The sequence below is a fragment of the Peromyscus leucopus genome, chromosome 14 (genome assembly GCF_004664715.2).
Source record: "Peromyscus leucopus breed LL Stock chromosome 14, UCI_PerLeu_2.1, whole genome shotgun sequence".
Taxonomy (NCBI): Eukaryota; Metazoa; Chordata; class Mammalia; order Rodentia; family Cricetidae; genus Peromyscus; species Peromyscus leucopus.
This window is the reverse complement of record NC_051075.1, coordinates 70,002,285-70,020,218: the sequence shown is the minus strand read 5'-3', so window position 1 is coordinate 70,020,218 and position 17,934 is coordinate 70,002,285. Positions and strand designations below refer to the sequence as shown.

At 43.4% G+C, this 17,934-nt stretch overlaps 1 protein-coding gene across 1 annotated transcript in view; it reads right to left on the bottom strand.

Moving 5' to 3' along the window:
* The window catches only part of Unc79 (unc-79 homolog, NALCN channel complex subunit), a 206,072-nt gene that overhangs the window by 28,842 nt on the left and 159,296 nt on the right, over positions 1 to 17,934 (bottom strand). The window contains 5 exon segments of the mRNA XM_028888312.2: positions 8,774 to 8,884; positions 11,730 to 11,798; positions 14,483 to 14,656; positions 15,202 to 15,287; positions 15,363 to 15,475. Coding sequence (XP_028744145.1) covers positions 8,774 to 8,884; positions 11,730 to 11,798; positions 14,483 to 14,656; positions 15,202 to 15,287; positions 15,363 to 15,475 — 553 coding nt within the window.

Genomic DNA, 17,934 nt, shown 5'->3' with positions numbered 1-17,934 from the left:
TTGATATATTTAACTCATTGTTTTGAGTCTACAATTTACTAATATTCTGTTGTATGGCTGTGCCACAATTCACCAATGTCAATTGTACATTAGATGGACCTTCTTTACTATCAAACACAACACACATGTAGGAGAGTGCATAGTGTGTTAAGTGTACAGTTAAGTGAATTAAAATGGGCTTAGCTCTCAAGTAATGAGCACTTAGGACAGGGCAGCACACGGCAAACACCTCAGGAGCTCTGGAGAGCTCTGTGTTCATTTTCACCCACTGTATCTGTTTGTATAGCTGGTTACTGTCAAATATGTGATGAAGGCTTTCTCTTCAAAGTTACATGTGGAGATAATGTGCTTCCTGAACTGTTCTCTTCCCTCACAGAGCCTTCTGCTTGTTTTTCCCTGGTGTGTGTGGCCCACACTGGCTGACCACAGCTACCTTAGTACACAGAAAGTCTTGTGGACTTAACCTCAGAGCCAACACTGTGCTGGGTCCAACAAAAACAAATTTACTCTGGGTGTTCTTAGTCTGTGGTCTATAGACAGAGGTATACACCTGGAGGATGTGGAATCCAGGTCTCCAGTCTGATGCTAGTCTCTCTACCCTCATTCGCTTCTGAAACTGCAACTCAGGCTCTCAGTCACATTATCCACACACTGACCATCATTCCCAGGGGAAAACTGGCCTTCAGGGCCAAGTTCACCACCCTGCAACCTGCAGGGCCAGGCTCACCACCCTGTGGCACTCAGCTAGGCTCACCACCCTGTGGCACACAGCTAGGCTCACCACCCTGTGGCACACAGCTAGGCTCACCAACCTGTGGCACTCAGCTAGGCTCACCACCCTGTGGCACTCAGCTAGGCTCACCACCCTGTGGCACTCAGCTAGGCTCACCACCCTGTGGCACTCAGCTAGGCTCACCACCCTGTGGCGACACTGTGCTCCTCTGGCCCCTGGCCTCATGATGTTTGTATATTTGCTAACATATTGATGCTTCCAAGAAGCTTTAAAGAAAATAGCTTGTTCATTTTTTTAAATTCAATTATTAAAAATCTGTGCATGTGTGTGTGTGCGTGTGTGTGTGTGTGTGTGTGTGTGTGTGCATGTGTGTGTGTGTGTGTGTGTGTGTGTGTGTGTGTGTGTGTGTGTGAGAGGCAACTTACAGGACCTGGTGATCTCCTTCCACCATGTGGGTCCTGTCAAATTCAAATTGTCAGACTTTGTGACAGGTGCCATTTCCCTGGCCCTAAAACAAACCTTTCAGAATATTACATGGAAGTCTAGCTTCAGATGACTCTGCTCACAACTTCTTAAGCTGCACATCTAGGTTCATGGAACTCCATGTAAGGCTGGCAAAGGGGTGGGGGCAGGGCATTGGCAACAGAAAAAGGTTTCTTGACCAAATCCTAAGGTTAAACGAGTGATAACGCCCAGGGCTCTCTGCAGCGCTCACCTGTATTGCATCATGTGACCCGGCTGCAGGCTCTGTTCTGAACACACCACACACACACACTCTGCACTGTGAATGCAGGACTGCACTGCCTACAACAGCTCCGCTCAGGCTGTGGCGTGCTAGCGATTGTTATCTTCTGTTGTACATACAAAGGCTCTGCTTTTACAGAAATGCACGGTTCAGCTGTGGAGAAGACTTTTAAGATTGCCCCACCACGATTCCTGAGCATGTGCGCACCAAGTGAGTGTACCTCTGAATCATAGAGTTAGAACGTTTGGTTTTAAAATTGCTTTTTCAGCTGCTGAACTGCGTTTCATTTTTTAAAATTGCTGCATAAATTTTAGCTTGGGATTAGGAAAAAAATTCCAACAATTTGAGATGGTCTTGAACATGCTTCCACAATTTTTATGCTACATATTTATACAAAGCATGGTTTTTAGCCTTGATGGGAATAAAAACACCAAACAATTCTGAAAAACATTAAAGATAATGTCCTACAGTATCAAATATTCTCATAACATTTGATTCTTTATATAAAAATAAACAAGCAGGTCCAATTCAATAATAAGAATTTTTTAAATAAAAATTTTAAAAAATTTAATGTGTTTGTGCAGGTATCTGTGTGTGGGTATGCACCCATGAGTGCAGGTGCCTGAAGTGGCCAGAAGAGGGCGTTGAATCCCCTGGAACTGGATTCATAAGTAGTTGTAAACCACCCAACACGAGTGTTGGAACTAACTTGAGTTCTCTGCAGGGGCAAGTATGCATTCTTACAAATGAGCCATCTTTCCATTTCTGAAACTTTCTTTTACCTTTAATAAATGGTAAAAAGTGTATGTACACCAAATAATTGTTCTACAGTAAATGTATCCATGATTTATTAGTAGGAAATGTTGGGTTGTATACCAATTTTACAGTCCTGTAGATCCCAGCTGGCTCGCGAGGCTCTCCTTTTAACATACTGATTTGTATTGTTCATCAGGAATTTTTCATGTGTGATGGACACTGGTCTGTCATCTCCTTCCCCTGCTGCCCTTGTCCGGCTGGGGTCAGGAGTCTGCTGCCCTCTTAGAATGTTTGGGCAGTGCTCCCTGTTTCTGTCCTCTTCGTGTGCAGGTGCAGGTCACTGTGTTTCTAAACACTGGGTGGACATCGTCACCAGGGTTGCAATGGTGTTCATTCAAGAGAGGCTCTGAATTTCCAACTCTGTTTTTCCACCATTTAAATGTAATCAACATTTTCTCTTTCTCTTCTCCCCTGGTCGTTATGCATTAAGTTTCTAGAAAACTACCCCGGTTGTGGAAGAATTCAAGGTACTGGTCTAAGTTGGCTGTTTTAACCCTAACATGTCTGCCATCATATTTCTTTTTGCCAATACTCTTTATCTGTGCCGTTTATCACTTTCTTGGTCACCGAGGTCAACGGGTTAGCCACGGGCCCTGTGCTGTGTGGCTCCTCTGTGGATGTGTGTGATGCCATCTTTGCTACCTCCTTCCCTAAACTCCTGCTCTCTCTTGTCATGTAAGTTGGCCTGTTTAGTTCATTTAGTGTTTCTTTCTTCCTAGTAAAGACCTTAGGGCAAGGTAAGTATGAGGACCTGAGTTCGCATCTCTAACATGAATAAAAAAAGAAAAAAGAAAGGAAAGGCAAGCATGACAGTGTGTGCTTGTCATCCCAGGTCGATGATCTCTGGTTCACTGGCCAAATCTGTGAGCTTCACTGATCGTCCTTGTCTTAAACAGAGTGGTGAGCCAGAGGAAGACACCCACATCAACTTCTGGCCTCCATGTGCACATGTACCTGTACCCACATACAAGTATGTAAGGCATTAAATGTGCATTTCTACATGCTGTGGCTATAATGCTCTACTTTGAAGGCAGTATTTTCACAATTGGTACTAAGTAGTCTTCTAAATTTTCTTAAACATTCTTTTGACTTTAGATTTATTGAAAAGTGTATTTTAGCTGCCAAACATAACAAGGCTCAGGTACTACTACCATCACCTTGTAAGAACCGGGAAAAGTACATATGCCCACACGCATTAACACAGGATTGCAAAGTCTGTTTTCAGAACCTTGCCAGTCACTAGTCTCGGGTTGTGTGCATCTACTCACACAACTCCCCATGCCAGACATGACTCACTCTACACAGGGGTGCACCCATGCAGATAATGTGGTGGGCCGTGGATCTGACAAGGAGACAGGATCCATGTACCTGAGAATAGGGAGTGGTCAAGAAAAGAATCCCATAGATTTCTCTAAGTAGCTGGAAGAGGATACACCTACCTGTGTACCAGTGGGGTGTGTGTGCATGTGGGGGGGGGAGGGTGTGTGTGTGTGTGTGTGTGTGTGTGTGTGTGTGTGTGTGTGTGTGTGTGGTGGGTGGGTGTTTGTGTGTTTGTGTGGTATGGGTGTGTGGGTGTAGTGTGTATATGTGGTGTGTGTGTGTGTGTGTGTGTGTGTGTATGGACATGTGCATGCACATTCACTCTTCCCTGTTCTCAGGGCTCTAAAGGCTGATAAAGCCAAATTTGCATGAACAGGAGGCACTTCTTCCAACTTATCTAGGGGTAAAGCAGGAAGCCCCAAATATCCTCATCTCAATACTCAATAAAATGTGTGACTGTGAATTTATCAATCTCATTTTACAATTATATTAATTTTTGAGGCTATGTTCTTACTTTATAGAGCTGTAGAATTATCTCATTTTTCTGATAGACTTCCCTCTTTCAGTATACAATGATGTTATAATAATTCTAACATGAAAATTCTAACTTAAAGTCATCTTACTGTAATTTTTCCCCATTAATATTGTCTACATATCAGCTATTAGTTTTCAAACTTTCTTGGTGTCTTTAGACATATTTTATGTGTGTCTTTTACAGATGACATGTAATTGTTTTTGAAATCCAGTCCATCCATTCCTAGTGAGCATAGTAAATATTCATTTTGATTACTGCTGTATTTGGGGTTCCTTAACTGAGCTGGCTGCAGCTTCTTCTGTGCCTTTTGTCATGATTAAGTTTTTCATTCCTATTTTAGTCTGTACTTGTTTGGAACTTACACGTTGTATTTCTAGCCTTTGGAGTTTACACTTAAAATGCTGACATGTATTCTTAAGAGTTTAAAGTTACTAGTAATCCCTGTCCTTGTGAACAGGACCTGCGAGAGAGTGCTTTAACTCAAGCCCCCAACTGTTCACACACACACATACACACACACACACACACACACACACACACACACACACACACAGACATACACACACTCACACACAGACATACAGACACACACTCAAAAACAGACATACAGACACACACTCAAAAACAGACACACACACAGACATACATAAACACACTCACACAGAGACACACACACAGACATACAGACACATGTTCACACACAGAAACACACATACAGACACATGTACACAAAGACACACACACACATGCACACACAGACATGCACACCCTGTGTACATATTATTGTTAGGTGTTATTTTATTATCCTTTTGTTTTTCTTAGTTAATATTATTACTATTGTTGCTTTATATTGTCAATGATCACTTAGATTTGTACATTTTACTAATTTCTTTGGTAAATTTCCTTCATATATTTAAAAACTTCTTTGTTGGCTCAATTTCCTTCTGATTGTAATACATCTTGAAATATTACTTCAACAAGAGTATATTCACATTTTCGGGGGTTGGGGAGATGGCTCAGCAGTTAAGAGCGAGTATTGCTCTTGCAGAGGACCTGGGTTTCTGTTCCCAGCACCCACACTGAACAGTTCATATCTGTAACTCCAATTCTGTAGGATCCAGTGCTCTCCTCTGACCTCCTCGGGTACTAGGCATACACAGGGTGCACATACAGACATGCCGGCACTCACACATATACAGAAAGTAAAAATTAACGAATCTTCAAGGGAATTAATATTTTCTTTTCTTCCTCACAAATACCTCCTTAGCCTCCATTCTTAAAAGATGTCTTAGCTGTAGAGAATTCTAGGAAATAATTTTTTCCCTCATATCATCTCAAAGACCTTTCCCACTGGGATCCATTTCCCTCTGGGGTTGCATTCTGCTGCTGTGAGGTTTGCTATTAAGTCTGTTTTCAGAGTCCTTTTCTCTCAGTTACTCTTAAAGCATTCTTTTTCTTGCTTGTTCCAAATCACAGCTGGTCATATAAACTAATGTGCCTGTAGGTGAGCAGATGCAGGTGTATGGGTGCAGGTGAGTGGATGCAGGTGAGTGGGTACAGGTGCACAGGTGCAGGTGACCAGGTGCAGGAAAGCAGGTGAAGGTGAGTGGTTACAGATAAACAAGCAAAGGTGAGTGGGTGCAAGTGAGCATGTGCAGGTGAGCAGGTGGTGAGTGGGCGCAGGTGAGCAGGTTCAGGTGAGCAGATGAAAGTGAGTGGGTGCAGGTGAGCATGTGCAGATGAGCAGGTGGTGAGCGGGTGCAGGTGAGCAGATGAAAGTGAGTGGGTGCAGGTGAGTGGGTACAGGAGAGCAGGTGAAGGTGAGTCAGTACAGGTGAGTGGGTGCAGGTGAACAGGTGCAGGTGAGCAGGTGCAGGTGAGCTGGTGCAGGGGAGCAGGTGCAGGTGAACAGGTGCAGGTAAATCTATAATACTTTTGGAAACATTGTAACCCAAGTCATAGAACTGATGATTTTCATTAATTATGGAAATGATAAAAGCCTAGTCTCTTTTTCTACAGATTTACTTAATGTGTGTTAGATCTTTTTATCTCTTTGTCTGATTTTTATTTAGGTCTGTTTTTCTGCTTCCCCATGTTTCCAGTTCTCCCTTTAAGCTATGTCTAATTTGCTAGTTAACTTGTGAATTGAAGTTTGTTTATTTTTGTTTTGATGTTAGTGGCTATTTTTCACTTTTTATCAAGCTTAAATTAACCTGATTTTTTTCTAAAATGACTAAATCTCTTTCTAGGTTTTTAAAAAATTCTTTGTATGTGTATAGTATAGAGTAAACTCTGATAGCCCCTGTCTCACAGTCTCCATATTCTTGACAGAGATAATATCATTATTTATTGACTCTACCAATTCAGCCCACGGTAGGTTGTTTTTACTTGGGGAACATGGAGTTTGCATTACTTATGCTCATCGGTGTTTTAGCCTCAGTTACCACACTGCGGCTGGGCTGCAGGCTCATCTCTGTAGACATGCCTGAGGCTTGTTTCTGAGCTTCCTCCTGCAGAGATGCCGAAGCCGAGCCCCTGTTGCAGGGCAGCATTGGTGCCATGTGATGTCAGCTTGCATGTGCTGTTGTTCTCAACAAAATCACAATCATTCCATTGTACCAAAAAAGACCTAGGAGCCAGATGCTGGGGTGAAAGCCTGCTAGCTCAGAGAGGCAAAGCTGACCTTTCTCCTCTGCCATCATCCCCAAAGTCTCTTCTCTCTCCTGCTGTCTCAAACAAGTCTCCTCCAGCTCAATGTCCCTCCCTTTTATTTCCTGTGTATCTCTCCATCTGTCCTCCTGACTCCCTCCTTGGTTTTTTTTCTTGTTCACTTCCTGTCAACTGGTTGCTTCCTCTGCCTCTTGACCTATGGCTGACTTCACTTAATTCTGTTTACAATATTCAAGCAGAAGCTCTTGGATTAAAGGTATGTGCTAGGGTTGAGCCACACAACTAGAAACAGGTTCCTCCAGTAAATAACACAGTCTTGGGGTTCACAGTGTGATCAAATATACTGCAACAAGGTACTTTAAATTCAAACCATCAGTCTTTTCAATGATCAGCCTATGTTTACGAATTCTCAAGGGACATCATATTCTTCCTCCGTTCAGAGGCTAAAACACGTAGCATTGCTTGTCACTTCTACATTACAAATGTATTCCTCTGGAACTACCCTTTTACCCAGGGTATAGCTTTTCAATGGTTCTGACTTCCTGAGGGAGATGACTTGGCTCCAGCTCCTGGCATGGAACTGTCATAAAATCATCATCCCCTTTTCTTGTGTGGACTTCAGCACTCAACCCACCCCATTGCTAAGACAGTGACCCCCTCCCTACACAGACCTGCTTACATGCTTACATTTGGTTCTCAATTCCCTCTTCTTTTGCCCTCTGTCGTTCTTATAATATTAATCATACGCTAAAAGTAAGCATCATAAAAATATTTTAAAAGTCACTATTATTATATTTCACCCAGAATCCTAGGCTTTTCAGTGGGGGTGTTTCTGGATTTTCTAGACTGCTCAACTTCCAAGAAAGGATGCTGCCAGGACTCTATGCATTCTCTTGTCTTTTCACTGGATTACATAAGGAGATGCTGTTAGATACCACTATTTTCAAATAAAAATAAAGCAATTTACTGTATTTGGTGCTATGTTGTAAAGATACACTATTTTAAGCATAAAAGAAAAAAGGGGTTAAGTTACTTTTTGAAGAGAATGTGCAAGGGAAAAACCTTGAGAGGCAGAAAATGTGTGCTCCAGGCAGGCCAGTAAGCAACTCAGAATGTGCAAGGCCGGAGAGAAAATTATCCTGAAACACTTAACATGGCAGAGTGGATGCACGTTGGTAAGAAAGATGACCGCGGAGCGATTTATAAATAGAATGAAAGCTTTGTTGTGAAATGAGAGTTTATGGGGGGAAATAAAGGGCTCATAGAAGGAGGGGACTCAAATAAAGAGCATTCTGAATGTTCTTGGGGGGGGGGACTCATAGAAACAGAGGCCCCATTGAAAACAAGCTTAGGACACTGGACCTTGGAACGGAGCATTTGCAGTGTCCCCAGGATGGGAAGGAGCCACTTTCCCTGATGGCTGCATTTCCACGAGGTCAGCGCCTGCTGGCTCTGAGAAGGCAGCCATATCCACTGGATAGAACGTCCTTTTCCATTTTCTCAGGCTTGGGGAGAGAGGTGCTAAAGCCAACCCAGAGGAAGGAGCCACGACTAAGATTCTCCTCTCAGAGGCCAAGAACCCATAGCTGGGGACATAAACACGGGAGCATTAAGGAGCACTCTAGAGGCTTGTACAAGTAGCGAGCTATTTTTTCTCCTTTGGCTATAAAAAAAGGACACACAGTGGTGGTCTGCCCACTCCTGATGCTATAATAAACTTGAAAAGGTCTTTATGAGGTCACCTAGACCATTAACTCTCTCAAAGTGCCTCTGTTTTCTAAACCATGTGACCTCAGTCTCCAAAGCTGCACATTTCAGAACCTGTAAATGTATGCATGTGTAAAGCATCCAACGGGCCTCAGTATAACCACTCATTTTAAGAGTAAAGCAGCTATGCTGATGCGGACTTGAGGCTGCTGTCTCTGCGTTCCTGGGAACACACAGGGAGGTTTACCTTAGTGAACGCTCGATAACACAAGCCACACAGCTCCACCAGGTAGGCCAGCGTGAAGACGGCATTCTGAATGACAAAGCTGAGGAGCTTGGAAAATGGTTCCAATAAACTCTGCAATGAGATTGGAGCCAAATAAATTGCTTATTCCTTCATGTGAAAAAAAAAAAAGCACTGGTCTTATTACACTTTAACCGCTAAGAGTTGTTTGTTAGAAATCTGACGCATGGTGCTGTTAATGGCCACTCTGTTGGTCTAAGAAATCCACACATAATTCAAAGAGAATGATTCGGTCACTCTATTGCTCAGAAAAATCGAACTCCTTTTCCCGTGTGGCATCATTTACAACCCCCCTAAGCAAACTTCTGTCTTCCTGCCAGGCTAAGCAATCCTGCCTCTGTGAGGCTGTGTTGGGGTCCCCCAATCTGTTCCTTTGAACCCTCAAGTGTCAAGTCCTCAGATTCACATCCACCAGCTACACTCTGAGAAGTGCCCTGTGTGTGTAGCAGCAAGTGCCTTGAGCTCAGACGTAGTTCCTGCTGCCCAGCCTCCTGCACATATTTATTAGAGAGAGGGATGTTGTCTGTTTCCCCTTCCGAACCCCACTAGGGCTGTTTGAGTCTTGCAGGTGCTCATAAGTCACCCAGGAATGTATTGTCAGCACCCACTGAGTGTCAGGCAAAGCTTGGCACTTCTGTACTGTTCATCCTATTCAAACTTCTCCTGGAGCCCCAGGAGCCAGGAAAGAACACAAGCTCCTGCCTGTGATGCTACTGTTCTTAGTGGGAGCCTCGGATCTGGATAACAACGGGTACAACAATTCATTCTCTTATTGATAATATAAGAAAGTAAAGTGTGATATAATCCTCCAGAGCCATCCATCTTGATAGCCACACTGCAAATGTCACCTCAGTAAACATGTCTGCATGACATTTTCACTTCAATGTTCTTCATCAGCACAGACTTCCAGAAGAGTACTGACCCAATGAGAGGATACGAACATTTAAAAATTATTTACTTTTCGTGTGTGAGTGTGTGTGTGTGTGTGTGTGTGCCATGGCGCATATGCGGAGGTCGGAGAACAATGTTGGGTATCTGTCCTCACCTTCCACCTTGTCTTAGGCAGTGTCTCTCTAGTTGTTTGCCACTGTGCAGCATCCAGTCTTTATGTGGGTCCTAGGGATGGAGAGTCGGGTGCTCACTTACGTGCCAAGTGCTTTTACCCTCCAAGCATCTCTGAAGCTCCAGGAATAAACTCACTTTTAAAGATTTATTTTTATTTTTACGTGTGTGTGTGTGTGTGTGTGTGTGTGTGTGTGTGTGTCTGTGTATGTCTGTGTGTAGGTTGTCTGAGGAAGCCAGAAGGGCATCAGAGCCCCTGGAGCTGGAGTTATAAGGGTGTGAGCTGCCTGGAACCAAACTTGGGGTCTACAAGAGCAGCAAGTACTCTTAATCATGGAGCCTTCTCTTCAGACCAGATAAGAAACTTTTTGAGGGGCTGGAGAGATGGCTCAGCGATTAAGAGAACCGACTCCTCCTCCAGAGGTTCTGAGTTCAATTCCCAGCACCCACATGGTGGCTCACAACCACGGGTAATGAGATATGGTGTGGTCTTCTGGCCTGCAGGGACACATACAAGCCTAATATTGTATACATAATAAATAAATATTTTTTTAAAAAAGAAACTTTTTGAGATTCCTTTTGTATTTACATGAAAATCAGTTCATTACCTGTTCTTTGCCCCCTGAGAATGGATGTGTTATTGGACTCTTCTACAGAAACCTATACTGTTCTTTTTATATAGAAAACCTTAAGGAAACATTGAGATGGTGCCTGTAGATAGAAAGCTATGTTCGGGCCTATTTGGAAACACTTTCATCTAAATAGCAGCTAATGGGCAATAGGACACAGCAGAAAAACCTGGGAATTTGTTCTCTAATGACCTATATTCAAGTTTCAGTCCATTGACAAACTAGCTACGACCTTGACCAGACATGTTGCTTCTGAGTCTATGTCTTTATCTGCTGTACAGGTGCAGACTAGTTCATCTCTCTTTGCAAACTGATGGCGCGAACTGTGACTCTGTGAAAGTGTAAAGGTAAAGAGTTATAAGAAATGTGCATTGTTGGCAGATGAGCTGGTAGTTCACCATATGGTAGCATCACCATAATACAAGCTCTTGTACTGCTGCACAGAAGACAGCCAAGATATGTGAACAGGGAATGAGACACAGGCCTGAACATCCCACACAACGCATGGTCTGACCGGGGAACCTGTAGGACACTGTAGGTGTTAATACTGAATGCCTGATCAAGAAAGTGCTTCCTACAGAAAATATAAGCATGTAGGAGTTTCAAATGGAGCTTTGGAGGATGAAGTGTGGGTTCCCCACACTGACAAGGGTTTAAAGTACGTCAGGCAAAGGAAAGAGCTTGAGCAAAAGTGAGGATCTGAAACTAAATAGGATTCTGTGTGTAAAGCACGAGGCGCAATACAGGATCATTCAACAGACGGTGTCTGCTGTCCTCATGAAGCTAGCGACGCTGACCTGAAGATGCATGACAGGCTTGGAGGGGCGGGACAAGCAGCAGGGATTAAACCGGAAAGGTGGGCTAGTGAGAAGGGATGAAATTGTATGCCACATCAAGGAATTCAGTTGTTATTCTGAAAGAAACCGGAAGTCATCAAAGACTTTTACCTAAGGAACCAACACAACCCTACTCAGAAGGCTCAGCTAATTGGTAATCTGCATGGAGTGGTAGGCTTGCCCCAGACCAGGATGAACGGTTACAAGTGGTAGCATGGCAGTATGTTAGATGCTGACCCAGCACGATGCTAAAGGGAGCCATTCCGTAAGCAGCAGCCATGTCTTCAATATTGCTGTTTTTCTGTCTTTCAGTTAGAAGGTAATCAAATACCAACCAAGTAGCTTTTCTGAAACACTTTTTTAAATACGTACCCTCGTGGCATTGGTAGAAGGGATCTTCAAGAGGCAAATCATAATTCTCAAACTGGAATCTAACGAACACTGTGGACAGATAGAAAAAGGTAAAATTAAGCTTCCTTCTCGATGTTTCTTTTGTTTCAAATATTTCCCGCATATATTTTGCAAAAAGCTGTGGGACCAGGGAGGCAGCTCTGTAGTAAAGGGCTTGTCTCACAGGCATAAAGTCCCAAACTTGCTCACAGAACCCATGTGAAAGAGCTGGGTTTGGGGGGCATGAAAGCAGGGGCATCCCTGGGGCTCACTGGTCATCCAGCCTGGCCAACTCAGTGAGCTCTAGAGCAGGAAGAGAGCCTGTCCCCAAAACACAGTGGACTGTGCCTGAGGAGTGACACCCAATGCTGACTTCTGGCCTCTATATGCACACATACCCATAGGGATTCACACACACACACACACACACACACACACACACACGCACGCACGCACGCACGCACGCACGCACGCGCGCGCACACACACACAAGTCTTATGTAATCACCTCTCTTCTGTTTCCTATGTATATCAAAAACAATTGTTTTCAGATTTAAAAACTTTAATGAAACAATTATGCAATGTTAAAATAATTACTAAATAAATTAAATAAACACAGCTCTGGAACTGTTTCTCAAAGATATAGTTCCAGAATTAAATGATATAGAAAGTTGGAAAAAAACTGGATGCATGCATGGATGGATGGATGGATGGATGGATGGATGGATGGATGGATGGATGGGCAGGCAGATAGGTAGATGGACAAGTAGCTAGAAAGATGGACAGATAGACACATAGGTTAAGAAGGCAGATGTTAAATGTATACCAGTCTAAAGAAGTATACTAAGTTAGGAAAAGCTATCTTAGGGGAAAAACTAATAGAAATCATTGGTCCAAATAAGAACCAATTTCATTGACCTTCCTCTGGGATTTGTTCTTATTTTAATTTTTCACAAGGCTAAGGATTAAACCTGGTCCTTGTACATAGCAAGATGGTGTGGTACCACTGAGCTAGGCCTCCCCAGTTCCTAGGTAGGAATTCACCTTCCCTTTGTCATGAAAAGACATGACCCAAAACCTGGGGAAAAAAAAAAACAGCAAGATTTCTCTCTAACATCTATCTGAAGAGAAAAAGACACACTTTGCAAGATTCTAGATCAAAATATTCTTTGAAAATCCCTGAGTTTTCAGGGGTTAGGAGGAAAATGACAGCACAAATATGGAGCTGTCATTTACTATTGCGAGCGTATCGTCACAGTCACGGACCAGCCTCTACAACTGGACAATGACCCCCTTCAACACATATAAACTAAGCCAGAGGGTCTCCTCGTGGATCCCTGGACCTGTGGCTTCTCTGCCACCCGGCCTCACTCCCACCAGTCACAGGTCTGTGGCATTAGCAGGGACAGTGGTGCACACTGAAGTCTGAGATCTCCTTCAGTGACACATCTCTAAGACAAACAGCAAGATTTTCAGTAAAAGATTTTCCTAAGAGATTAAGGACGAAACAGATTCAGTTTTCGGATCTGACCGAGGAGGGAACTTCCTAACACAAATCCTGACAGTATTTTCTAAGAATCTTACAAAAGAACCTCAGCCTGTTTAATATGCCAACGCCCTTCAGAAGTGACATTTACTTACTTTAAACCAGGAGCTGAAAACCAACTGCTGATCAGGCCAAACCCTGGTGACTTAAAACCCAGGAAATGTCATCTTAGGGGGGGAAAGAGGCAGTGGGACCCATATGCTGAGGCTTGTTCCCATACAACAACCATCAGCAGGAGTGGAAGGACCTCGGTAGGAGCTGTGCATTAACACTGTCAAGGGCCTCAGTTCTCCTCATTATCTTACCTTGCACGGCTCTACTCATTAACCTTTTGGGCAGGTTCCCTGCGGGCACAGTTGATTGTCAGGAATTAGCTTACCAGTTGTTGACAGCAGCAGCGCCCCCTGCTGGTCAGTGTCCAAGTTCAGCCATTTCACTACTACATCGGAACCCAGGCTACTGAACTACTGAATGTTCGTGGCTCATCAGCAAAGGATTGTCTAAGGGGGTGTGTACTGTGTGTGTGTGTGTGTGTGTGTGTGTGTGTGTGTGTATTTTTCCCAGGTGCCTTGTGTTGATCCGAACACTAAAAGCTATCCCGTAGAATGTCGTCTTGGTCTTTCCTGAACATTACTAGAATATTATCCAAAACCACTTGTCATTTCAAATAATTCTCTAAAACTAACACTTTACCTATGTCTGGTAAATTAACTAAAATTTAATAATTTTAAACAAAACTATTAATTCCCTTGCCTATTTCATATCCACTCGAGAAAAAAAAAACTTCTGCATAAAGACAATCTAAGGTTCAGTGGTTAGAATGTTACCTAGCATGCACAGGATGCAGAGTTCTAGCCCCCTCACTAAAAATGAAAACAAAAAAAAATTTAGAAAGAAAGACAGACAGACAGAAAAAAAAACAAACCATAGTCTACTGGCACCCTTTTATTCAACTAAAAACCATGTGGTCACTGGGTAGCTTCATTATCAGTGGGTAAAAATGTCCATCCCCGCTGCTGACAACCTGTAATATTGCAGACTGACTGACCTAAACATTCTTACTTCACTCTGGCTGACAGATTTCCCAGCTCTTTGGGATCTGTTGGATCACCTGACCATGCGTCATGTGTTGGTCTCTGTAAGCAGATGGACAGAGAGTAATAGAGGCTAAAAACTTGGGCTGCGCTCACCTTCAGAGGTAAAACACAAGGCAGCTTGGCAAAAAATGTCTGAAACTGGTTGCTGATTGTGGTCCAGAGGCTACTAGGAGAATCCATGGGCAGAGCCTCCATGAACGTGGCAATGTTTTCCAAACAGCGTATCATCGCGCCCCCTGCTGGTAAATTCTTTTTGTTATTTAGACCCTAAAAACACAAAAGCATAGGCAATCAACTGCTGAAAGCGGCACACGAGTTCATAAAGCTATCCCGTGAAGGTTTGTTTAGAAATCACATATTCACACTATAAACACGCTGGACAGCCTGCTATACAGGCTGATCATCCCAACAGGCAAGAAGAATACAGAAGAAAACCCAGCTACATTTAGAAAAACTTCCGGGCAAAATTTGTGATCTTTAAGTCCGTGAGGTAAAACTGAGTCATGAAATAAGAACTATGTAAGGATATAACTGGGGTGGTTAGATGTTTAGAAGACAGTGAATGATGCCCGCTGGAAAGAATCTTCCAGAATAAAGACTGGGGCTATCGATAACAGCAGCAGCTGCTTTCTTCCCAGCAACAGCTGGGCGTGGTGAAGCCCTGGGGACTTCTCCATGCAGCTCATAAAGTCTTCAAGCCAATCTCAAGATACAGCATAGCACCGTGAAGCAGTTCAAGGGTGCTACCTGGAGGACATAGATGTGGTATGTGACTTTGGCCAAGGCCTAGGGTACTCTTCACGCAAGCCTACCTCCAAGAGCTGACCGAGGGCAGCAATTGAGCTCAGCTCATTGAAGTCCATGAGTGATGTGGCTAAGGTCCGTAAAAAAGTCCCATCTGTAAAGCAAACAGTCAGAGTCAGTAGCATTTTCGGGGGCTTGCAGGGTCTAGGTCCTCAGGGGAGTGAGTTACCTTTGATGGCACTCTGGAACAGCTGGGGGAAGATGCCATTGGGGGCCAGTTGATGGAAGATGCAGCGGAGGAACTGCTTGGCCACACCTGCCGCATTGCCTGGAACCATCATGCTGCATTGGAACACAGAAGAGAGAGACACAAGCTGTGGGCCAACAAGCATGGCTGTGGAGTGACTTAGAGTTCAGGCTTTGAACACCACAGTTTTATGCGATTTCTCACCATTTCCCTCAGTGAGATGAAATTACCCATTGTCAAACCTAGTACTTCATAACAATTTTTTAGACAGCTCCATGAAGTGCCAAAGTGAAAGCAGAATTATTCCAGGTCTCCCAAAGGACAGCTGAGTATTCCAAAGCCAGTGACTTGCGAAGGTCACGTGTCGAGAAGTGGGCAAGCATTATCAGCAAGGGCATACTAAGGAAGTGTAATTGACCAAGAGAGAGAGAGAGTTGCCCTGAGGGAAACACAGTGAGGGCTTCTTCACTTCTTTTGGGAGCTCTGGGATGTGTTCTTGGAGCATCTGAGCTAGTACTTGGGGTAAAGACTGGCTTAGGCAAGGCTTCCCCTCCCTACTATACACTCCCAAGTGACAAAAGGGAGCCAAGAGTTTTATGTGGCTCTGCCTTCTAGACAAAGGCACCAGAGAACATAGTTCTTGAGGTAGTTGGGCATGGGGGGGGGAATAGGCTGCCAGAAGGAAGAAATCAAAGATTACAACTGGGTAAAGAGCAAGAAGTTCTCCTAATCTATCCGCTATGACCTCATGATGCCAAGTCCACCCGGAAATGTCAGTTCAAAGGTTTATACCAAAAATGGTCTTCCAGGGAAACAAAAACCCCAAACTTATAACTAACTTAAGAAAACAGAACAAGGGAACCTTTCATTGTTTCATGAGGCTCCCATATCCCTAAAACTGACATCAGAGAAAGCTGTTATCTAAGTAAATAAATAAAAACAAAGAGGGAACAGAGAGAGAAAATGCAGACCAGTATTCCTCTGGGCACTGAACCTAAATGTAGATTACAAGGATAATATATCATGACCCAGTAGGGCTTATCCATAGAATATCAGAAAAATTTCACAATCACTGTAGTGGCTGGGGAGAAGGCAAGGAAGAAAACCAGAGTTCAGATCCTCCACATGGGCACAGTGCTGCCTATCACTCCAGCCTCAGAAGATGGAGAGGGCGGAATCCCCCAAGTGAGCAAGCTTCCGCTCCAGACTAGTTGCATCAGCAAGCTCTGGGGCTTGATGGAGAGACCCTGCCTCAAAGAATAAGTGAAAAAATGACCACAGAAAATTCCTGATGTCATCTGATGCCAATGCACACACAGCTGCACACATGTATACCACACACATGTACATACATACTATACACATAAAAATACAATACATTAAAATAAAGAAAAAACACACACAATTTTAAAAAACTAACATATTGGAAATAGAAGGAAACATCCTCAATTTTTAAAAAATGTGTCTGTGAAAAAAACATGGCTAATATATAACCAGAATGAGATGTTGAAGGCAGAAAACAGCAAGAATGGCCACTCCCACATCTCTTCCTGTGTAGGTGGGTCCACCTACTATTACAAAATAGCAAAAAGACAAAAATCAGAGAGGAAGTAGTAAAACTCATCGTTTGCAGATGCTACGATGTTTTGCCAAACAAAATAATAATAATAAAAAAACCCTAAGGAGTCTACCAAGGAACTTCTAAAGCTTGTGTATGAATTCAGCTAGGACACAACAGTAATCTAGAAAAACCAATTTATCTACCAGGAAAATTTTGAAAATTATTTTCATCAAAGTTCAATTGGCATTGAAATTAAAAGGCATAAAATTCTTAGGGATAAACTTAACACAATGTAACTAACGACTTACAAGACCACTACTAAACACTGCTTGAGGACTGGCTTGATAGCTCAGCCAGGACAGCATTTGCCTTACAAGGTCAAGGATCTAAACTTAACCCGAGTGTCCTGGAAACCAGAAAAGGTGTGGTAGTGTGCACTAGGAATCCCTGCATTGGGGAGGTGAAGACAGAGGACCACAGGGGATCACTGACCCGTCTAGCCTAACTGGTGAGCTCCAGACCAATAAGAGACCCTGTCTCAAAGGAGGTGGATGGTATTCCTAAGGATGACACCCAAGGTTACTCCACGCCTCCACACACATGGCATGCACCCATGCATATATTTCAAAAACATGGCTGAGAGAAATTTAAAACATAAGAAATGGAGATATATGTCATGTTCATTATTTGGACAACCCAGCATTTTTCTATGAGTAATTCCCAAATTGATGTACACTTTCAATTTCAGTAAGCATTTTGTCTAAACAAGGCAAAGCTTTGGTGTGGTGTAGTGTAGGTGTAGTATGTTGTGATATGGTGTAGGTGTGGTGTGGTGTGGTATGGGGTAGGTGTGGTGTGGTGTGGTATGGGGTAGGTGTGGTGTAGGGGTGGTGTGGTGTGGTGTAGATGTGGTATGTTGTGATGTGGTGTAGGTGTGGTGTGTTGTGATGTGGTGTAGGTGTGGTATGGTGTGGGTGTGGTGTGGTGTAGGTG